The sequence below is a fragment of the Cyprinus carpio genome, chromosome A14, assembly GCF_018340385.1.
Source record: "Cyprinus carpio isolate SPL01 chromosome A14, ASM1834038v1, whole genome shotgun sequence".
Classification (NCBI taxonomy): Eukaryota; Metazoa; Chordata; class Actinopteri; order Cypriniformes; family Cyprinidae; genus Cyprinus; species Cyprinus carpio.
In genome coordinates this window covers 2,674,108-2,699,351 of record NC_056585.1, presented here as the reverse complement: position 1 = coordinate 2,699,351, position 25,244 = coordinate 2,674,108, and the positions used below count along the sequence as shown (strand labels likewise).

The following is a 25,244-nucleotide window of genomic DNA, read 5'->3' as shown; positions in this document are numbered from 1 at the left end:
TTTTTTTTTTCTTGTGAATGAATCTTCAGTGCATGTTAAAACTAAAAATGTTTTTCGTAATATTTTATCAAAACTTAATATATTTGCTTCAAAAACAACTTTCCTTTTGGATGACATCATTAGCCCCTTTTATTTTTTCAACCCGCTTCATATAGAGTCACTTCTCATCATCCAATCAATTCCCCTTTATATACTGAAGAGATGCACAATAAATCGGGCACCACATCGGTATCACCAATAAATGTAATTTTTTTTGTCCTATCTTTATCGACCCAATAAGAAAATTTGGCCAATATTTATAAGCCGATAAATGATGCATTATTTCCTTCAGAGACACTTCAGATGTGCATTCTTCACCATGATGGTTATGAATTGCTTCGAAAAGGAAAATACAGTTAAAGTGCAACATGTGCAGGGCAAGTCTGCCATATAGGCTACATAAAAATATAATGAGAACATGTACTGTAAAATAATGATGTGGAATCTTTGTGTGCCTTTTTTAGCATGTTGTTACGAACGCATTCACAATGGAGCTAGACATTCATGACTAGCACAGTAAAGTTCGCTTGTGCATTTGCAGCCTATTGTGCAATTGCAGGTTGTAATATTGTGCTTATTTTATGCATATATATAATGCATGCAGGATGAGCGCATTCACAACAGAGATTACACATTCAGACTAGTGTGCAACTCAGTTCGAGTTCATATGTGAATTTGCACCTTTTTGTACATTATATAAGTTGTAATAGTATGTTTATGTTGTATAAATACCTGGTCAGTCTGATATAGGATGTGGTTCCTTGAGTTAAATAAGCTGCTAGCAAAGCGCATCAGTTTACCAGTGTTCGTTCAGCTCTTCAGCTTCATATACATAACATTATGGTAAAACTCTGCCATAATAAAAAGTTGTGAATTCTTTGGGTTTATTTGCTGTGTTTCAGTAAGTTGTTACAGGAAGAGGCAAGAGTGCATCCACAACAGGATTCCTAGCATGTAAATTGGTTCATGTTCACTTGTGCATTTGCGTCTTTTTTTGAATATATAATCTGTAATATTATGTTTATGTTGTAGAAATATCAGATTCTCATATAGCCTAATTAACCCACTAACAAAGCGTGTCAAGCAGTATGAGTTCAAGCAGAGGTCTAAAACAGTTAATTTAATCACCAAACGGGCAAAAGTTTACTTCAAGGGTGATCAGAAAACAGCATATATAAGTCTCAAGTTCGGTGTTTAAAAAAAAAAAAAACAGAAAGAAAAGGCTCATAGCTTTCTATATGAAACATACAGACTTAGAACCACAGAAAGACAAACGTTTCACTGAAAAATGCACAATACACAATTTTACAGCCCAGGGTGAAGTCTTTATGTACATTAACAACGATTTGGGACAAATATAATGTAATTCAGTGGAAAGCTATGTGAATGGCACTCTGTGGCACGGCAGGATTTCTGTTGGATGAACAAACAAATCAGTTTGCTTTCTCACGTCACAGCATTAAATCTGCAACTTCACTGGATAACAAATGCATTAATGTGACCAGCTGGATATAGACTAATGCAAATGGTAACAACCATGACATTAAACATTTGGGTCAGACTTGTGTGTGTTTTGGTCACATTGTTTTAACCATTTGAGGTGCTGCTAATGTTCACGTCCTCTCAGCCTTGACAGCAAACATACTGCTGTTCTTTCTGATCCAGCATCTAGTCAACAAATTAATTACTTAGTAATGATATGAAAACATGCATTATAGTGTACTGTATAGCCTACACACAGTTCCGTTGTCTGTTTTAAACCTTTGTCCCACTCTGTGTGGCGCGCAGTGTCACGTGTCAAAACAAACAGCACGTGCTGTCAGTGATTTATGCCTCTAGAAGCCGCTCTCGCTCTCGTACTGTCAGTAATGTAATGATAGCGGATCTTCTCAGCCGCTCCAGTAACAGACGCAACCGGGAAAAACTGTCAGCATGGATTTTTCCCGATAGCCGTTAGTTCTAGCAATCAACTATCGGTACCGATTAATCAGCAAAACTGATACATCGGTCAACCTCTACTTTTAATGGTGAGACTTTTGTAATCTGGCTCTCAAAAATTTTATTAAATTATAGAATTTATAGAATTTTTTTGATTTATCAGCCAACAAATTGGTTATTGGCTTTTAAAATATGAAGAATAATCGGTTTTCGTTATCTGCCAAAATTTACATATCGGTGCAATGCTACCATTATAGAATCCCACACAATTTTTTTTTTTGTTTGTTTTTTTTAGAATATTCTGTTTTGCCTCAGAAATGCAACTTTTTTTTCTCTCTCTCTTTTTTCTTAGGACTTCTATATTATGTCTCTTATGCAGTTGCCAAACTGTATTTGTAAAATTTTGGTAGGCAAACCAAAATGGACAAAAATAGCAAAACTTGCGCGTTGTCTTCTCCCGAGTCATTACCTAGTGGTAAACAGCTGTTGTGTGTGTTTCAGAGTATGCTGAAGCTGCTGCCGGAGCAGGAACAACTGTGCTAATTATTATAAGTGATGGAAGAGTACGTGGGGGTGGCTGGGTGTGTATGGTTAGTTGTTGTGGTGAGGAACACACACTTACAAACACTCCTGTAAAAAGTTGTAAATAAAACAAAGATTATTGGAGTGGGATTTACTACAAAATACTCTATATACATAAGGCATTTAACCATCGAAAAAAACTTGATGGAACCAAAAGTGCTGTTTCTGGGTTTCGGCTTACAAAAATACATCAGCACTCCATTGACTTCTCATAAACAGTCACACATGTGTATATCTGTCTCTAGATCAGTACAGTGAAGCGTCTGAAGCCCCGTCTGAGCTCTATCCTCTTCAAGCTTCAGTTTGATGAGCAGGTGAATAACATCAAGCCAGACCTAGTGGCAGTAAAGGCCGCCTGCGAGGAGCTTCAGAAGAGTGAGGGCTTCGCCAAACTGCTGGAGATCACGCTGCTGCTGGGAAACTTCATGAACGCAGGATCACGCAACGCCAAAGCTTTCGGCTTCAGCATCAATTACCTGTGCAAGGTGATTTGCAACATCTGCATCAATGAGCTTGACAAATGCTGTCAACTCTATATTTTGTGTGCATCTGATGTGTTTTAAACAAGCTACTTCCTACTTCGTCAGGCAATAGCTTATCTAACATATCTAATAGTTCTCTTTCTAAAGAACATGGGATTTATGCCTTTTTATCGCTTGAGACAACAGTTTGTACAAATTTTGGAAGGTGCCTAATGTTTTGGTCCCCACAAAGTTAGCAGTGAACAAATGTGTGTTTGTTTAGTTGAGAGACACTAAATCAGCCGATCAGAAACAGACTCTATTGCACTTCCTGGCGGAAATATGTCAAGAGCAGTATCCTGAGGTCATGAACTTCTCAGAGGAGCTCACCCACGTGGAGAAAGCCAGCAAAGGTCTGTCTCAATCCCTCTGATGGTACTTTTATTATTTTATATAAACTAGCATTCAAATTTAGCTTTTACAGTATATTCAAATAGAAGTTATTTTAAATTCTCATAATATTTCACTTTACTATTTTCACATTTCTCACATTTGTACTGTATGTTTAATCAAATAAATGCACCCTTGGTTAGCAGAAAAAAAACTTTTCAAAATCATTAAAAGCTTGTGTGAATGCTAGAGTGCTACTAATCTCATTTCAGAACAGTTATGTGTTTATCTTTATAATGTTTTCTTCCTCTCTCAGTGTCGGCGGAGACGCTTCAGAAGAATCTAGATCAGATGGGGAAGCAGATTAAAGACCTGGAGAAAGACATTGAGACGTTCCCCCCTCCGCAGAGCGACAGAGACAAATACGTAGAGAAAATGACCATATCCTTTACTTCCTCCCGGGCCTGTGACATAACAGGAAGTGTCACTTTGGTTTCCACGGTTATTCCCTCAAACAACAGTGGTATAAAAATACAGTGTCATTGATCCATTGTGACATCATATCCTGTTTGGGTTCCAGAACAAACATGAGCTTATGAATTCATGAATGATCATCCATTCAGGATGTTTGTTTTAGTAAGTATAAAAATAAATGTTGATGCCTACACAAGTTGCAGAGTTGCAGTGAATCATAATAGCGTGTGATTTTCCTTGACAAAGTTGTGTACAGTTTTGTAGCGACAGCTCAGGAGCAATTCGTGAAGCTCAAGCTGATGCATGAGAACATGGAAAAGCAATATGAGGACTTGGGCAAATACTTTGTGTTCGACCCCAAGAAAATTAGTCCAGAAGAGTTCTTCGGTGACCTCAACAACTTCAGGAACATGTTCCAGGTGAGAACACAACTGGCGGTCGACTGAAAATATGACCGATATTTACTTTGGATAAAAGTTAATAAGTTAATTGATATTTAAGTCAAGACCTTTAAATGTACAGCGCTGAGATCCTTTAATCTTTAAAATGCAGGACGTTTCCCTTCAAGTCCATATAAAATGAATATGGCTCCTATTTACTTTTTTTACTTGCAAATGACTCAACAGGTTAAAGTGTAAAAAAGATTATGAGTTTCATTCAGTTAAGAAACAAATGTACACATCGTATGTTCTTTGTAAGGTTTATTATGTCTGTAATCAAAGTTTGTTCAAGTGCAACATTACTGTTCAAAGGTTTGGGTTGGTAAAATATTTTAAAGAAGTCTCTTCACAAAGGTTGTGTTTATACAATCAAAAATACTGTAAAACAGTAATATAGTGAAATATTATTATATATTATTATTCCTGTTATCAGAGTTGAATTTTCAGCATCATTACTCCAGTCTTAAGTGTCACATGATCCGTCAGAAAGCATTCTAATATGCTGATTCATTGCTAAAGAAACATTTATTATTATTATTGTTGTTGTTGTTGTTGTTGAAAACAGTTGTACTGCTTCATATTTTTGTGGAAACCATGATAATTTTTTTTAGGATTCTTTGGTTAACAGAAAGTTCAAAGAACATCATTTATTTGAAATAGAAATCTTTTAACATTATAAAACGCCTATATAAATTACTGTCACTTTTGATCAATTTAATACATCCTTGCTGAATTAAATTAATTTCTTTAAAAAATAATAATAATAATATTAATCTACAGATAGTAGTCATACAAACATGAGTGCCTGTGCTGTGTGTGTGTGTGTTGCAGATGGTTCAGTCATCAGTCTGTTTAGTATATTAAAACAGACTTTTGTCTAGACATACTTATATTCTCTGGATAATAAAGGGATCTGAGACTCCATGTCAAAAACACGCACACATATCTTATCTGTACATTATAACGCTGTATAAACTTTATTCTCCTTCAGCTGAACAAACACACATCAAGATGTGAATCAGTGATTTTGAGGTCACAACTTAACTTGTGTGTGCTTGTTTTACAGCAAGCGGCGAAAGAGAACCAGAAACGGAAAGAAGCAGAGGAGAAGATTCGTCGAGCCAAACTGGCGCGAGAGAAAGCAGAAAAAGAGAAGGAGGAGAAACAGAAGAGAATGAACGCTGGACAGATTCCCAACATCAATGATGGTAAAGATTCACATTGTGTGTGTGTGTGTGTGTGCGTGTGAGACATATCCGGGTCACATTTCTCCTCAAAACTATAAGAAAACAGCATTTTCAAATATAATTTCCTTTCTTTTCTTGGTTTTGGGGTGAAATATGACCTGGACATGTTCTTGTGAGATTCAGACCATTTTGGGGAAAAAAAAATCTGTCTAGCTCTCCTGTGATCATGCCTCTCTCTTCTGAGAAGTCCTCATCGTGAACACAGTTTTCTCCTTTTTTCACCCGTCACACACTCTGATTCACACTCAACATTTAATGTGGATCATGTGAAATCATTTGGCCACAGTAGTACATCTAATAAAATAGAAGTCCTCATCGTGAACACAGTTTTCTCATCCTCTCTCTCTCTCTCTCTCTCTCTCTCTCTCTCTCTCTCTCTCTCTTTCTATATGTGCAGGATTGTGTGTGTGTCTTTCTTTTTTTTCTCTATCGCTCTTTTTTTTTGTGTGTGTGTGTATGTGTGTTGTTTGTCTTTCTTTCTCTTTTTTTTTTTTGTTTCTCTCTCTGTCTTTGTTTTATTTTTCTGGCTTTGGTTTGGTTTTTTAGTTCTCCAAATTTCCACTCTTATTATTTCTGCAGACCTGTGTGTGTGTGTGTGTGTGTGTGTGTGTGTGTGTGTGTGTGTGTGTGTGTGTGTGTTTGTGTGTTTGAGGGAGGTTGATAGAAAAAAATGTGTATGTATGTGTATGTGTATGAATAGTGTCTAAAAAGTGTATACATCGTAATAAAGTCTCATTTGTTGACATTAGTTAATTCATTACCCTACAGGTACAAGGCTGATCAACATATTTACAGCATTTATTAATGTTAGTTATTAAAAATGCAGTTGTTCATTCTCAATTTTAGTTCATTAATCTTTAGAATATAAAAATGTTGAATACATTAACTTAGATGAATAAATGCTGAAGAAATATTGTTTAATGTTAGTTCATGTTAACCAAAGTGGTTATATATTAGTTTCTAAACATAGTTATTAGTTATTGTGTATTAGTTAAGTTCCTTTTATTTATTTAATTTTTTTTTGTTTATTTTTTTTGTTTTTTGTTTTTTTATTTTTTTATATTTGGTTATTTTTTTTATTTTTTTTAGTTGGATTGATTAGATTTGCAATTTTCCTTGAAGTTTTTAATTTTAAGGTTTTTATCTAATACTTAATTTTTTTATTTATTTTTTTTCGTTAGTGGGAATTATTTTTTCATAGTTTCAGTAGCAACACTGATTGTAAAGTGCTGTAAAAACAGCAGATAGACAAGTTTAGTCACTTTTGCAGCTAACAAATCAGTCATATCAGCTTAACTGTGACATACAATGTTTCACCTGCAGCAGGCCAGACAATATCTGGACTGAAGACACACTTAAAAATGTCTGGATGTCATTTAATTAGACAATAAAAGCAAGTGTTATTTATAATCTAATCACATTCACACCATTTAAAGTCTAAATCAAGTGACCAAATCCATTGGTAATTTATGAGGTTTGATTTGCATACAGGTGACAGATTTGAATGTCAGTTGAGCGTGAGCGTATATAAATATATAATACAAGCATAGAAACAATGAATAGAATAAAGAATATTGATTATTATAAGATCACATAAGTTTGTCTCTCTCCCATGAGTGTTTTGTCTCACACACATGAGGTTCTCAGGGTTAAATATTTGAAATGTTTGTCCTTGACATTCCCACTTTCTCAAACACACTCTCTCCTCTCTCTTCTCTCTCTTTCCTCGGTCTCCTCTCTCTTCCGTCTCCCGTTCTCTCTCTCTTCTCTCTCTCGGTCTCTCTCATCTCTCTCTCGCTCTCTCTCTCTCTCTTTCACACACACACACACACACACACAAGTTATCTTTAGTTTATCAGTAAACCCTGTGAATTAGATGGATAAAAGTATTCCCCACATTAGTCACACACACACACACACTCACTCCAACAACAGCAGCTCCTGTGGGTGGTCGGTAGATGTCAGTGTTGTGTATTAGATACTCTGTGTGTGGAAAGATGTTTTGGTGTGTTTTTTGTGTGTGTTGTTGTTGTTCTTGTGTTTTTTGTTATTTTGATGATGGACTATGAATGAGTTTAATAGCTGATTATGGTCTAATGCAGCCAAAACTGGAACAATATTCATCCAGAATCTGTCTGTGAGGGGAATTATAGTGCTTCACTAACAGACTGAGTTGAATCATGTGCCCCTTACAAAAATTGACCACGGTAAACACAGTTTCCACCAAAATACTACAGTTAGTTAACAGATGACATAGAATTTAACTGTTTCATTGTCAAAATTTTAGTGTTTATTTATAGATGCTATAACCGGTTACCATTTTTGATCATCTTTTTAATCAAACTAGTTTCTTTAAATGGCCCTGAAATGTAAAATATTTTTTTTCTATGTACAAATATTTCCTTTAGTGTATCAATATTTTTGAACTAATGGAAATGACATGCACAATAATCAAGGTAACACATTACAGTAAAGTTAAATTTTTAACATCAGTTAATTATGTAGTTAACGAACTAAAAAAAAAAAAAAAAAAAAAAACATTTAAAGCATTTATAAATCTTACTGTTAATTTCAAGATTTACTAATTCATTATAAAAATCAAAAGCTGTATCTGTTAAAATTATTTAATTGACCTGAGCTAACATGGCCTAACAATGAAGAGTTTAATTAACTAACCTTAACTTAACAAAGATTAATAAATACTGTAACAAATGTATTGCTTGTTGTTATTTAATGTTAATAAATATGAATGCATTGACTGATTGATGGTTACTTTATGTAAAGAAGTTTAAGTTTTTTTTTATTAAAGTATCGTAATAATTATATAAAAAAAAACTAAATTAAATAAAACACAAAAATGCTAATAATAAATTCTAATTCATCAGCATGCGTTATCATTTGTTAAGTATTTATCATCATAAATATATACATTTAGTTTCATTTATATTAATACACTGAGTACAAGTAATGCAAGTAGTTTAAACTTAAGCAATGTTTCTCAGCATAGTAACACCAGTAGAGAAAGATTTGTTTAATTCACTGTTCATATCATTTTATATATATCTATATAATAATATATATATATATATTTATTATATATTACTATATATATAATATAGTTATATTAATATTGAATTAAATATCAGATATATATTAGATTATTTGTTATTAAATATTAATGTATTATTAAATATAATATGATATTCTAGATATTTGGTTCACGGTTCTTTAAATGTAACTAATAACCTAGATAATCTGGTTTAATATAAATATCCATATGATATATAAATCTTCTTATTTATAAAACCATGTACGATTATAATTTATTTGGGTATTTGTATCACTAATTTTTATTTGTTGTTATGTAATTCATGGTTATGTTGTAAATTAATATTTGTGTTGTAATTTAATATTGCAATCAGCAGAAGGTAACCATGGTATTTATTATTACATACATACATACATGAAATATACATCATTACAATACTACATATATAGATATCGTAATATATATATATCGTATATATATAAAGGATATTATTATAAATATATATACAGATTTTCTCACACAACACAGTGTGCCGTTCCTATAGTTGATACCTCATATATATATATATAATGTGTGTGCCACTGCATAAATATATGAGTGTTGGTATATGTGTTGTTTGTTGATTTAAAAATTAAGTGTGTCGTGTGAGATGTCGGTTGTCAGGTCAGATGCAAAACCATCATGGCTGGTGTGTGTTTTTTGCAGGGATTAGCAGTGAGACTGTGTGTGTGTGTGTGTGTGGTTGTTTGTGTTTGTGTGTGTGTGATTGTCGGTTGTGTGTGTGTGTGTTGTGGGCGTCTGGTACAGCGCGCGCGTACAGGTGGTGTGTGTGTGTGTGTGTGTGTGTGTGTGTGTTTGGGCTGCACAGTGTTTTTGTTAGACAATCTTATTGGTCCATTATGTGTGTGCAAGCTTATGAAGGATGGTGTGTCTGCATGTTTTTATGGGGGAGGTGCATGCGTGTGTGTGTGTTTATGGGGGAGGGGATATTAGACCCATAAATATTTAACCCTTGTTGTTTAGAGAGGACCTGATTGATCTGTCTATACACACATGAAAACAACCCTGAAATCTGTTCACCATATGAAAACACGCACTTTCAACAAACTATTTTACACAAATTATTTTCAGATCATGCTGTCCTTCCCCTAGTGTGTGTGTGTGTGTGTGTGTGTGTGTGTGGTACAGTATTGCTCTTGGTTCAGTTGTTATGTAGGTTAATGCATCAGTGTGCAAAAGATAGGGGGCGCCGTCTGCTGTAACTTGTGTCTCTGAGGATGTTTACATTCCCATGATCCTTTGCTCCTCTTTCATCTGATATCACTGTGGCTGAGATTATTGATCTGAAATTCTACATGCATTCAACAGTAATACTTAATGTGAGGTTTGTGTGTGTGTGTGTGTGTGTGTGTGTGTGTGTGTGTGTGTGTGTTAGTGATGAGAATATTTTTTTTTTTTTATTTTTTTTTGTGTGTGTGTGTTTTATGTGTTATTTTTGTGTTTTTGATGTTGTGAGTGTTGTATTGTGTGTTTTTTTTGTGGAGGTGCATTCTGTCTGGAGCTGCTTTCAAGAGGAAGAGAGGACCACGACAAGCAGGTAACACACGCATCAGATTTTTGATTTATCATGTCCAGGGATTGCTAGTGTTGAGGGAATACAAAATGCAAAAAATCAATATATTATTATCACAGTAAAGACATTTATAATGTTAAAAAACATTTCTATTTCAAATAAATGCTATTCTTTTTAACTTCCTATTCATTAAAGAATTCTGAAAAATAAAATGTATCATGGTTTCCACAAAAATATAAAAGCAGCACAACTGTTTTCAACACTGATAACAACCAAAATTGTTTCTTATTATCAAATCAGTATCAAATCTTTCATTATCAAATCAGTATATTAGAATGGTTTCTGAAGAATCATGCGACACTAAAGAGTGGAGTAATGATGCTGAAAATTCAGCTTTGTTTTCTTAATTCAAAACAGTTATTTAAAAAAAAAAAAAAAATATATCATACTATATATATAGCCTATATATATATACTTAAGAATATAGACTTGTTTCAAATTTATGAAAACAAAAAACAAAAAAAAACTTTTAACAATAATGTTTTGAAATAAAAGGTGTGATTTTAGCATATTTCAATAGAGATGTTGTTCATTACTGCACACAATAGTAAGCCATGTGTGCTTTATTTTCCCTCTTTTCACTGTATCTTACAAACGGTGTAGAGTAGCGCTGTGTGTGTGTGTAAGTGTATGTGTTTTTGTGTGTATAGATGTGTTGTTATGTGTGGCATTAATGACCATGCATCTCTTCTCTCTCTCTCTCTCTCTCTCTCTCTCTCTCTCTCTCTCTCTCTCTGCCTCCGCATTCCCTCACTTTTTATCTTTTGTATATAGTTCCGTGACAAACTCCCTCATTTTCCCTCCCTCGATCAGGCCTTTTTTTTTACTTTACCATCTTTTATTCCCTCTCTTTTCTGTATCTCTTTGCAGTCTTTACTGTGTTTGATTTGCTACTCCAGACCGTATTTTTCACTTGGAATCGAGTCCAAATCTCTCTGTGTGTAGCATGAGTCATCAGTGGTGTGTTTTGTATTTTTAGCTTTTCTGTAGCGGCGCACACACAAGCTCTGTTCCAAAACCAAGGGAGCTCCCTACCTAGACAGCATGTTAAGGCATGTTCATTTTGCATATGGATGCATTCACTCAACACACAAACATTTTTGCGAAATGATGCTTCCCTTTAAAATGCCTTCAGTTAGTGCAACGGTGAATTACAGCCTTTGTAGACATTCCAGGATGCTGTCTATGTAGACCACACAAACAGAGCTACACACGGCGCCTGTGACTCAACCCCTCAACATATGCCACAGACACACAATCATTCCAACACACAGCCATTCTAAACACTTGTTCCTTTTGCATATGGATGCATTCACTCACACACAGACACAGACACACACACACACACACACACAGTTTAGATGCCCTTAGACAGACCGCAGGCATGCATGGTGGAGACAGAAGACGCCCTGTGACCTTTGACCCTATGCATAATAAGCCAATCAGAGAGATACTAAGCGAAAGACGGCAGCTGCTGCTTTAATCACATGCTTACAAAGACACAAATACAAATGTATTTATAAAATAACGCTGTGCTGCTTCATATCTGGCAGAAACTGTATAAATAATGATCAGAAATATAAATAATTGGGCTAAAATCTGTAGGGTTTACAAGGCTTTTGTTGTACAGATTAATGTTAACTTGTAGCTGCATTTAACTCGCATACTAAACGCCAAAATGATGTACTTCTCTAACGATGATGAAAGTATGTACTTGAGTATATGATTAGAGAGCACACCAAGTCACAAAATTGAAGGCTTTGATGCCACATGTCCCTGTTTCATGTATCGCTTGCGTCTAGCTAAATTCAAAATGTATTTAACTTGAACATTTATAGCCATTGAACATTTATCTACATCTGAAAACTTAGATTTTTGACATTTGTCTACATCTGAAAAAGTGAATGGCTTCAGATTATCTAACATCACAGTGAATCAAATATATGTGAATTAAAAGAGGCAGCCATGATATTAATTAATTGAAAGCCTAAAGTAAATGATTATTTTTTTTTATTTTTTTTGTTTATTTTACATGCAAATTGTGGCAGTAATAATTCTTATCTTAGTCAGGAGAGAATAACCATATTTAATTTACACAAACAAGCATGAGTGAAACCCTTGATTTTTTTTGTTTTTAAAATGCTGTTTTTTTTTTTTTGTTTTTTTTTTTTTTTCGCAAAGTTGTGCATTTCTTGTCCCACACCAATATTTAATTTAATGAAAGAAAAACAATAATCGTGACAGTGTTTCCAGAAATTTTTTTTTTATATGATAGATGTGACAAATTTACATTCCATGTTAGATCGAAAGAACATGGTTACAGATAGTACAGAGCATAGATTATAATTGTGTCAAATTTACATTTTATCTAGATCGACAATGTTTGTTTTTTGGTTGTTGATAATCTAATGATAGTTCTTGACTTGACCAACACAGTAAAAAGTAATTTTCTTCTTTAATATTTTTTTGTCTAAAATATCGAAACATTCTTAAATCAAGATATACTTAATTAAGATGCAAAATAACATAAGATGTCAGATATTCCTATTTTATACTTTTATGAGAATTAACTTACCTAATGTTGATACATTTCTAAGTGAAAACAAGAAAGCAAGTTCACGGTAATTTTGCATCTCAAGTAAATGCATTAAAAGTGTTTAGATATTTGAACTGGAAAAGGTAAAAGGTAACACAGTGAACTGTGACTACTGACTGACTTTGTTGTTTTCTGTTTCTGTTTCATAGCACTCTGTAGTAGTCCCGCTCACAGTGAAATATCATTGGTCCGAAATCCACATTACTGCATATTAAACATCAAACATGTTCTGATAAACTGTTATCATACTGGGGCATTAAAAAATAATAATAATAATAATCTTACTGCTGGAAACCTGTTTAGACCTGTTTAGTAATAGGAAGTTACCATTATTTTATAGCAGAAACACTCAACTGCTTTTACTCTGTTACCATGGTAAATGTTTGTAATGGTCCTATCTGTCTGACACTAACAGCCCGAAACTACAAACGCTCCCATAACGACTTTTTCTCCCCAACAGACTCAGTGCTGTCCTTATCACAGCTTACACTGGACACCTGCTTGGTAACGTCTGTGCGTGTGTGTGCGTGTGTTCTCTATCACTCTGCATGCTTCGTTACAGATGTTTGTTCAGAGATCGTTATCAGTGGCACTCGGGATTGTGTGTGTGTGAGAGAGAGATCATGGTTTCCTCTGCATGGTCTTGTTTTGCATACAGGCTGGAGAATGTGAATGGAATATGACATTCTCAGACAATATTTCCCTATGAATGTCTCACCGCGGGAGTTTTGTTCTGCAGCCATTATTGGAGTGTTTATCTTGTGTGTAAACACTCGACAGCCTCACACTGACCTAAATATACCAACATGACCACCAGCACACATATATGATGACATATATGATATTATGCAGCTGTCTCATATATCAAGATATGAATCTGATGGTGTTTATAGGAATATTCCAGGTTGTTATCAACTTGATGTGGATGAATAGCATGTGTGGCATGCTTTAGATTATCACAGACAATTATAGGAATATTCCAGGTTGTTATCAACTTGATGTGGATGAATAGCATGTGTGGCATGCTTTAGATTATTGCAAGAATAATTTTCTGACTCAGTATTTCTGTCTTGTTTTTTTAGTAAAATTTAGACTAAACTTCAGAAGCAAAATGGCTTAACTATTAAGTATAAAGTCTTGTTTTCTGCAGTAAATACATAAATAAAAAGTAATTAACTTTATGCTTAAAACAGTTTCAACAATATATAAGAACAAATATATGGAAGCTTTTTTTTCTTACAATTGCAAGTATAAACACTTAAATTTGCTACAATTTTCAGAAAACATGACTTAAAGGTGCTGTATGTAAGTTTTTAACTTTACTAAAACATTAAAATACCATAATATGTTTGCAGATATTTAAGAAACATGCTAAGTTAACATACTTGTTTATCTGAAAAACAGCACTACAGTCAGTTATTCTCCTTTGAAAATGTGCTTTCCGGGCCAGAATGCCGTCTTTGTTTTTGTTTGTGAAACCCGCCCACTGCCAGTTTTCCCAATTGTATTTTGGCACCCCGGGTTGCCAGTTGGCGGTAAACACAGCATATTTCATTTCATTCATCATCAAGTGCGCTCGTTCATTTTGGTGTCGTTAATCTGGCAACCTGCGTGTGCATCAAGTCTGAGGAGGAGGGGCCAGGTGAAAAAAAAAAAAAAAACCCTCTCCAATATTTTGAATTTGGACTGCAATACCTAGTTCAACCACTCGGTGTCAAATCTCCATACAGCACCTTTAATGCCTCAAGTCATGATGCTTCTCAAGTAAATGTCTTGATTTATAAGTAATTGTTTGCAGAGTAGGTCAAAAAATGGTTTATATTTTAGTGATTTCACAACAATATGAGCTTCACATTTATGTTTTCAAACCTTCCAACCGATTAAGCTTATTTAGAATTATTGTAAAATGTGGTCTATTTTTATAACTGAGGAATGAGGAATGATTGTCTGTACTGATCATTAAGTGGAAAATAACCTGTAATATTCCTATAAAAAGGTAATTTGTTGGTTGTTTTTGACTGCAGTGCTTTAAACAATAACCACCTTTGTCTGACCTCAAAGAGTGGCCTTAAATATGATGTTTGACCTCTGTGAAACTGAATCTCTTTTTAATTGCCTTTTAATTTATTATATCTCCTTCCATTTCAGCCAACAATCGGAGAGGAGCCGGTAACGCCGTGACAAACATTCTCGCCAAAGAGCTTCTTCAAGAGAGCGCCCCACCCAGTGCCACAAAAAAGACCCGATTGGGAGCAGAGGACAGGAAGGAGTCGTCTCCGGAGGACACGAGCTCACTGGAGGACCTCTTAGATGACGCTCCGTTACGCTCAAATTAAGGACTTTCTCTGCTGATCCTGCCAGTTAAAAGACAGACTGTGTTTGGGGACCAAGTCTGCGAGGGCGGGGCTCTCGCTAAGCCACACCCACGCAGCTTCCTATTGGCCGTCACACTGGAGGAGTGGCCTCATCTCAGCACTGTCACACTCGTTTTGTCATTTTCTAGCACTCTTTCTCTAAACACAAGGTTTCATCTGTCTGTTATCTCTATCGACTGCTTTTGGAAGATTCCAAAGATTCATGTAGAGATTCTGTTTTGTTCCATTCCAAATTCATCTGAGTGTCCTCTTCTGGTTCCATCTGAAAACAAACATCTGTTCTGCTTTAACGTTTAGCTTTTTTTTTGTTTTTTGACTTTTAAACACATCACGTGGCTGAAAGTTTGAAATAGGTTACATTATTATATTCGAAACACAACGTGCCAATAATGTTGACTCCATATATGCATGTTCAATTAGTGTGTGCTTGAGGTGTTCTCACTGAGGTTCTGTAGCCATCACAAAGAGGTGTGGTACCTGTTAACAACATTATTTCTGTCTTCCTGTGCTCTTCTGTTTCTGGGTACTTCATTCTGTCATTTTAAGTGAATAATGTTGTTTAAATCTCAAAAATACTTGTAAATTTCACCAGCTACAATCATTGAGCCTCATTCAAGTCATTCATAAACCATTCTTTTATGGAATTAAATGTGACAATTTATGCAAAAATGGTTTTGGATAGAATTGATAAAACATTTGTTATTCACAGTTGTTTTATGAATAATTTGTGTGTGGATTGCTGCACTTCCTTTCATGAACAGCATTGTCAGTTTTGTGTCTTTCCAGAAACGTCAGTACTGTTTGTAAAGTGCTGTTTTCGATATGCTGTTTTCTGCACACTGAAGATCCAAACTGCTGATACATACGCCACACAATTTTCAGTGGTGTTTCACCATTGCGAGATAAATCATTTTTAATTTACTGCCAGACAGTGAGTAAAAAGTCACTGCAAAATATCTATTTTGAGGGCAAAAGTAACATTGACAGCTCCTTGGCATTTATTTCTCTATGATAAACGGTTTGATCAAGCCAAATCCGAAGGACTGTAGCAGAGCACTTCTATCGTTGGTGCTGAAATATCTGTTAAAAGCTGCACATAGACTTATTCAACTTTAGTATTTTTCATTGCAGTAAGACAGTGAGCAAATGTTCCTGTCTTTTATGTTGACTGATCACCAGCAGATACTGTTTAACCTGTCGACTGTTAAGATTGTTCTTGAGTCATAAACTGAGTTTGTGTCAGTGACACCGGGAAATATGACCTCAGAGTTTCAGCTTTGCAATATGACTTACCTGAATGTTGAAGTTGGCTGAATGTTTGAGGGTAGAGTTCACTGTTGAAAGCCATAGCTCGGACTGCATTTGTCGAGAAATCCTGAGAAATTGTCTTCCGGATTAAACTATATTAAAATATATATGCATTTATGTAATTTTTGTGAAACAATGTCAATGTTTTGGCAGCGATCAGGTCTCTAAATTCTGCCTAGAAACCAGCAAGTCTCAAAGAGCTTGAGAACATCCTGTTTGTTTGGGGGGTTTTTTTGGAGTTTTTGAAGCCAAATTTCCCATTTATTTACATTTTTTTTTTAATTTTTGTGGACTGCAATTTTGGAGAACTGCGAGCCAACAGATTCTGCTTCAATGCTGATTGATCACAAGTCAACAGTTTCACTTTTTTTGGAAAAGCTGGAAAAAGATCACTGGAAGAGACTGTTTTCTTTCTTTTCTTTTTTAAAACAGTTTTTCCTCATCAATTTTTATTCTTGATTGTTTTATTGTAATAATATAGCGATTGTATTGGTGAAATCCATTTGGTCAAATTGTGTATATTGCGTTTTGACTATAGAGATGTTTATTCTGGTTATCTCTAAAACCACACCATTAAAATATCATCTTTAATACTTATTCCATATGCATTTTGTTTGTGTGTGTGTGTGTGTGTGTGTGTGTGTGTGTGTGTGTGTTCGTTGACAGGTTTTTCTATCCTTGGAGGGACAGAATTTCTGGAAATGCCCACATAAAAAAAAACAAAAGGTGTATTTTAGGGTTACACTTTTCATTTGCTTACGCAAAATTGTGAACATTTGCTGAAAGTTTGCTCAGTCTCTGGCCATCCAAGATGTAGATGAGTTTGTTTCTTTATCAGAGCAGATTTGGATAAATGTACTGTAGCATTACATCACTTGCTCACCAATGGATCCTCTGCAGTGAATGGGTGCCGTCAGAATGAGTTCAAACAGCTGATTAAAAATATCACAATAATCCACATGACCATGATCCATTTTCATTTTTGGCTCAACTATTCCTTTAATGTTAAATCTATTTACAATTGATTTCAGTCGAAGTCAGTTTTATTTCACTAAATACAATAGTAGATTTCCAAAACCATATTATTGCCATAGTGCACTTTTCTAGAAACACATGATAATACTATGGTATTTTTGGGACTTCTTTCTTTGTTAGTGCCTTACAGATGTGTATAATAGATAACATGCACAGAGACAACATGACGGTACAAAAAACAAATGTGTGGTAATGTTAATGGAATATGTCTTGTGTGTGTGTGTAATTTGGTATGAGGGGTACAGCATTTATTTGACATTCCTGTGTGTACATCTGTGCGCTGGTTTTATGTCTCATGACTGCGGAAAAAATGCAGCTATGATTTGGAATTTCCTCTGAGCAAATCCCAGACTAACACGCACTCACACACACTTCTCTGTTACAACTCATACAGACACGGGGAGAAATGCCTCCTACAGTACATTCAACACACAAAGCATGCAGGTCACACAAAGTCTTATTTCCTGTTTGAGAGTTGTTTTGCACATGGGTTAATTGGTTTAGCTGTTTCTGCCATGTGCTGTGGGGTCCGTCTGTCTTTCTCAGTGGTACAGTAGGTGTTTTTTTTTAAAGATGTTCAATAAGACGAGGAGTCGGGAGAAGGATGGAATGTTTAATTTGGAATCCCTCCATTCCCTGTAACCACGGTGATTATTCTTCCAATAATAGAATCAGACTCATCCACAGATTGTGGAAACCAGAGCAGCTCATGCCAGATGTGTTTCACTCTCACAAACTACTGACAGCATGTTTTTTTTTTCCTCTTCTTCTTTTATTTATTTATTTATTGTACATGCAACACTTACTATTGCACATACAAGGGTTTGTTCAAATCACTAACCCTATATATGACCAATAATAATGGTCAAAGATGTTTTGTGAGTTACAGCTGTTTAATAAAGTGTTTGATGTGGCATCTGTCAGGCAGAGCTTGACACTGATCTTCTGATGCCTCTCTTTGCATCTTTAGACCTTGTGTTTGTGTGTGTGTGTGTGTGTGTGTGCTGTTGAATGGATATGTGTTGAGGCGTGTGAGTGTTTCATGTCTTTGCAGCAGGCTTTTATCAAAGCTTGACCTCTGACCCCTGTGGGAGTTCATAAAAACAGCAGCTCTCCACATTCTTACACCCTACTATCACATTGCAGGTTTTGCACCAGTGTTAAGTAAAACTATTAAAAATAGTTAAATGAAATAAATCTGAAATAAAACGTAAATATTAGATTAAAAATTGGCAAATATTTATTATATTGAAATATAATAAAGTATTGAAATTACTAAAACTTGCTATTGAAATATTGTTCATTGTTAGTTCATGTTAACTAATGTAGTTGATTAATGTTAAGAAATTAAAAAAAAATTGTAAAGTGTTACAAAAAAACTAAATTTACACTAAAATCAAAACGACTGAAAATATAAAAATAAAAGCTAGTTCAAAATATTAACTACTGTGGATGTATATAAGTATTACAAAAATAATATGCCATAACCACCTTAGAAAAAAAAAAAAAAAAAACATCCTGAGCATGTGTAAGACATAATAAAAGCTCAATGAGATGATAAAGTGACACCATATGAAATATAGCTTTCACAACAGTTTTCTGGCACAATGATTTTATTAGCAAAATACCCCACCACTCACTGGTTGCTCCAGGTTCTGCATTGTTCTTAAAAATGTAACTGCAAGTACATTGTCTATTAAATTAAGTAAATTTACTTTCTATATTTAGGAATGTAAAAATAGAAAGATTGTACAAAGTAACTATGAACATGAATAGCAGGCACAACAATGCAAGTGCAACCATAGATATAAAGTAAAGTGAAAAATATCTGGGTACAATAACAGGTCAAATGATTAAACGTGTCATTGATTTCAAATACCTCCCTATTCAGCCAAAAAAAAATAATACTAATAATAATTGAATAATTGTGTATATATATATCTTATATATTATATATATATATATATAGATTATATATATTAGGGCTGTCAATGTTAATTCATGATATCAATCACATCAAAAATAAAAGTTTTGTTTACATAATATATGTGTGTATACGGTGATATTTTATATATGTATATTATAATCACAACATGCATGTATAATATTTAAGAAGAATATGTTATGTTTATATATTAAAATATATTTATATAATAAACAAAAATATAAGAATATAAATATGATAAATGTATATACATGTAAGTATTTTCTAAATAGGGTAAATTTATGTGTGTGTATTTTATAGTATTATCATATAAATATACCTGTACACATACATATATTATGTAAACAAAACTTTTATTTTGGATGTGATTAATAGGTGATAATTAGTTCATGAAAGAACGCGTAGTTATATATATATCTATGATATATTATATATATATATATATATATATAATTTATCCACTTGGGATTTTTTGGAAATTCAAAAAGCTTCCTTTTCATTGTCTCAGTGTGGACAAAAGGCCAAAATGTAGAGAAAAATATGTGTTTTCAAATATATCTGGATTAATGTGGCGCAGCCTCAGGCAAAGTAGACTGCATATTTAATTTGACACACATGAAAACAAGGTGAGAGCAACAGATAGTCTGTTCAAATGCTTGACTTCAATTATTCAGCCAATGAAACAAAAAGGCAACAGACATGAAAATGAATTGTCTCGCACATTGTTTTCTTTTGTGTAAAGTAAGTGGAAGTCAATCCTCTACACTGACTGCTTTATTAGTAAATCATTAAAGTCTATAGATCATCCAGTCTTGATGCCCTGATCTTTTCTTTTAGTCCTGTGCGAGAGATGATGATGATGAGGATGATGATGATGAGAGTCTTTTAATTACAGCTGATCTGAACACAACAAACTGACCTCAATCAGTCCTGCTGCTCTGAGAGAATGAGAAAATCTCTCCCATTAGTTAGATGTCCTTAATGTTAACCTTCCTTTCTTTTTACTGGAAATAAATGTAGGGCGGGACTTGATTTTGTCCATGGGGAATTGATGGATTCATTGTAAGTTCATGTTGACTTAAAAGTGAAAATAGTCTGCTGAACAGGACAAGTGTATATAGCTTGAGGTCAGTATTTTTTTTTTTTTTTTTTTTTTTTTAAGAATAATAAATATATATTTTTTGTAAACAAAAAACATTAAAATTGATCAAATGTGACATCAAATACATTTATGCTGATATTACAGAAGATTTCAATTTCAAATAAATGCCGTTCTTTTGAACTGTCTATTCATCAAAGAATCCTGAAAAAAAAGTGTGTCTGTTTTTTCTATATTATGTGGAGGAGCAACTATTTTTTTAAATTTTTATTATGGGTTGTTGTTTGATTGGGAAGTAAGTATGTATGAATGATTTCTGAAGAAACAAGTTACTGAAGAAGCGAGTAATGATGCTGAAAATTAAGCTATGACTCACAGGAATGAATTACATTTGAAAATATATTCACATAGAAAACAGTTATTTTAAACAATTTTTTGATCAAATAAATTCAGCCTTAGTAAGCAGAAGATACTTCTTTCAAATACATCTTACTGCCACCAGCGTAGTGTGTACTGAACAGATATAAAGACTGAGTTAGTGTTTATTGATTGTTTATTGTTAGTGTTTATTGATTGATTTAATATGCTTCTCTCTCTCTCTCTCTCTCTCTCTCTCTCTCTCTCTCTCTCTCTCTCACTCATATTAACACTATTTTTATGATTAATCTGAATTGAATTTATATCAGCTTTACACACTGAATGTCATGTCTTCTTTTGTCCCAGATAATATAGGGCAAATTATTGTGTGTGTGTGTGCATCAAGTTGCACCTCAGGCTCTGTCTGTCTGCTGATCTGACCACTGTGAACAAAGGATTTAGTGTGTGTGACAGAGGCGATAAGTAGAAAATGTGTGTGATGCTGTGTGCCTCATCAGTATGTATCTAAAGCAGAGGTGTGACAGAGGCGATGAATAAGTGATAAAACATGTGTGTGTTTGTTTTAAATGTTTGTGTGTTTGTGTGCATGACTGCTGTTAGTCTAAGGAGGATGCTCGGTCGTCTGAAGTGTGTGTTTGTGTGTATGATGTTTTTATCTTTGTGTGAATGATGGTGTTATCCTATATCTGTCTAAAAATATATAACTGATCTTTAGGTCAAAATGAACTCATCGGCACATCCAAAATAAAAGTTTGTTTACATAATGTGTTGGACCTGTTTGAATTTGGACCACTCCTTTAATTTTATATATTATATATATATATATAATATTAATATATAAATATATATGTATATACAGATATCGTAAATATATATATATTAATTTATATGTGTATTATATATACATATAAAATATACCCCTGTACCCATTTTTTTATGTAAAGGACTGGAGAGGGATTAATCGTTGGCTTAGTCATTTTTTCCATGATAATTCCCCTTTATATATAATATCTATATCCCCTCCCATATAGGATATATTATATATTATGCAAAACATGATCAGACAATGTGATTAACTAGATCTTTTATAAAGGACTGGAGCTATTTTTCCTGCAGTTTATTAGACACAGGAGGGACCTTTTGTATGAGGACAATGCTGATTTAGTCCTGCCCAGTTTATTGACTAAAGGTGAAAAATTGCTAACATCCTGCAGTTTATTACACACAGGGACTTTTGTATGAGGAGTTTTAGTGACTAAAGGTGAAAATTCTGCACTAATTGCGTCTTAGTGTGTGTTCATGAGGGCTGAGATTTCCTGAAACATGTATATCTGAATCGCTGTTACGTCTTCTTTATCTGTGGTATTTATTATTGTGGCACTGATACCCAGCATGCATTTGTGGCTGGTGTCAAATCAGAGTAATTTTGATCTCATATTTAGTATATATGGAGCAGTTCATTAGTTAATTAATATTTAAACAACAGGATGAACTCAAATGTGCCTTTTCTTCTGGCTCTCTTTTCCTCAGTTCTTTAATCTTTCTGGATCTGTGAAGAGTCGACACTATGAAGGAATTTTCTCTGCAGCTGGACTTCCTGCTGTTATTAAAGGAAGCTTTCTGTATTGCTGGCCTGTGTTCAGTCACTGTCAGAGTTCATCTGAGAAGAACACAGTCCCAAATAATCCGTGCAGCACCACCACAACCACAAAACCCTCTTTGCCTGGCTGTTTTCACCATAAACATGCACCAGCCCATTAAAGATATTTTGTGTGTTTATATATAGAGATAAATGTTCCAAATTAACAACAGCATCAATATGCACCTTTCTCTCTAAAATTTTAGAGTATTTTGAATGTGTCTTCTTCCTAGATTATTCCCATCCTGATCTTTGACCTGACAGAATGTTGTCAAGATTCTTTTTAAAATTTTGAAATCCAAACCTCATGTTTATGATGAGCTCTAATGAGTTTGTTGTTGATATATTTAGTAATGTTGAGCACACATTTCTTACAGCTGCTGTGTGTGTAGTTTTAAGTATGATAACTATATTCTACTGTTGTTGCATCACAGAATGTAGTTATAAGAGTTTTTTGTTTGTTTGTTTTTCAGGCGAGAATGTACTTGGACTTAATGTGTAGTTTGCTAAAAAAGATAGTGCCTATTTAAAAATGTGTTTCAGTGTTTTTGGAGATGTGAGCTCCATGGTGTCAGCGGCTGTTCAGCGCTCATGAACCCACCGAGATTAGCCTCACCTTGGCCAGATCTTCTGGAATTTGCCGCTGGGTCTGATGTCTTTATAGTGGTTAAACATGAGCTATAATTTGTTTTGGGTAAATCTAATGGACAGTCGTTGGTCTCATTAATCTATTATTTGTTCCAGAGCAAATAGTTTTGGCTGAGGGCAAAGTTTCATAACTGGAAATATATATTGCATTTAGGTGGAATTAACACTGAAGCTTGGTTGGTCACAGTAATTATCAGATGCTCTGTGATTGATTGTTTGTTGCATTCCTCACAATTCCATGTCAAACCATTTGGGAAACAGTATGAGGGCAACATCCCAGAATATCCTAAGCAGCTGCTTCATTGCCTTGACAACACCTGTCGCCATGGTGCTGAAGTCTGAGTCTGCGTGTCTAATGCACTTCACACTTTCACACACTCACACTTCTCTGGGTCTCAGCGCAGTGAACTCAGTGTTCAGCTCTGGTTAGACGGGATGCTTCTTAAATCAACTGATCTGTTTATTTACTCTCTGTGTGACAATATCGTTGTTTCCACAGACTTTAATTTGTCCTCCAGATGCTGATCACTGCAGGACTCTAAAATTCCATTATTATCAGAGACAAAACTGTATTTTACTTGTTCTTTTGACAATATACAGATAGATGTACTATGACGACAAATCATTCACAGTATAAAATTTTAACTGAAATTGTAAAGCACACCGAGAAAAAAAAAAAAAAAAAAAAAAAAACTTTTTTTAATAAAAAAAAAAAAAAAAAAACAAAAAAAAAAAAAAAAAAAAAAAAAAAAAAAAAAAAAAAAAAAAAAAAAAAAAAAAATCCAAATTTTAATTCAGGTTTTCCAAATTTTAATTCAGTTTTGGATGACTAAATAGAATACAGAAAATGTTGCAATAACAAAAAATGTAAATTAACATTGGTTTAAAAGTAATATGTACATTTTGATTTATTATTTAATTAATAATTTTTTAATTTTTTTTTATTGTCTAAAGAAACTTTGTGAATGATTAATTGAACAGTTTGAGTTTGTTTTTGTAAAAAAAAAAAAAAAAAAAAAATTAAAAAAAGGTAATTTTGACTTTTTATCTCCCGCTTCAAAAAGTACAGTAGTTTATTTTTTCACAAGGTTAACTAGTGTCTCTAAAAAGCTACTTAAGTTATTGGTTACCCTATGATTTATTTACATGACATTAGTCTTTAAAGAAATTAACTTTCAGTTTCAGCAGGGGAGTTATTTATTACATTATGATCAAAGATTATGAAGGTAAATACTTTTTCTGATTTGATTTGAAGTCATGTTGACTTGAAGGTATGGTAACAAAGACTGTTTAATTTGAAAGGCTCAAAAAAGGTCATGAAAAATAAAATGGTTTGTCACTTTGGTGAAACATTTGTCATGGCAATTAAACACATTTAAATTGAACTGAAAAGTAATAATATGTAGATTATGGCCTCTATGAAACACTTTGTGATCCAAGTAGTGATCAGACTATTAAAAAAAAGGATTTTCTCTGATTTGCATTCCTGATAATCCTTCAGGAAAAGCCGTGTGTATTTCAGTCCTTCCCCCACATCTTCACTTTGCCACATATCTGTATGTGTTTTGTTGCTCTGTCCTCTTTTTTGCTCTATTTGGATTCTAATCACTCCTTCCTTTCAACTCTCTTGGAAAAGGTAGGGGTTTCCATAGTAACGGCAGCTGAAGTGGAAAAGACTTTTTTGTAAGGGTGCTGATGCAGTGTGTGTGTTGGGTGAGCAGATGGGCTTCCCTGTGTGTTCTTTTTGTGCTTGATGACAGAGTGATTTTTCCCTAGGGTTTCATGACAGAGAAAACGAAGCACACTTTTCTTTTTGTCTCTGCTGGGTTTTTATCGCCATCTGTTAATTGTCTCAGGCTGAAATCTCACTGTGACCCTAATCAGGCCGACTGTAGCGAAACACCTTTGACCTCTGACCCCTGCCGATTTCCACATCTCCTACATCAGATCCTGACCCTGATCACCTGT

General features: G+C 34.1%; 1 protein-coding gene across 1 annotated transcript in view; it reads left to right on the top strand.

Annotated features, from left to right (window-relative positions):
• Positions 1-17,129, top strand: part of LOC109065888 (protein diaphanous homolog 1) — a 77,915-nt gene extending 60,786 nt beyond the window's left edge. The window contains 8 exon segments of the mRNA XM_042769650.1: positions 2,479-2,580; positions 2,805-3,044; positions 3,304-3,433; positions 3,727-3,851; positions 4,139-4,303; positions 5,391-5,569; positions 10,165-10,217; positions 14,998-17,129. Of these exon segments, the coding sequence (XP_042625584.1) occupies positions 2,479-2,580; positions 2,805-3,044; positions 3,304-3,433; positions 3,727-3,851; positions 4,139-4,303; positions 5,391-5,569; positions 10,165-10,217; positions 14,998-15,185 (1,182 nt within the window). The 3' untranslated portion in view covers positions 15,186-17,129.
• Positions 17,130-25,244: the final 8,115 nt, after the last annotated feature.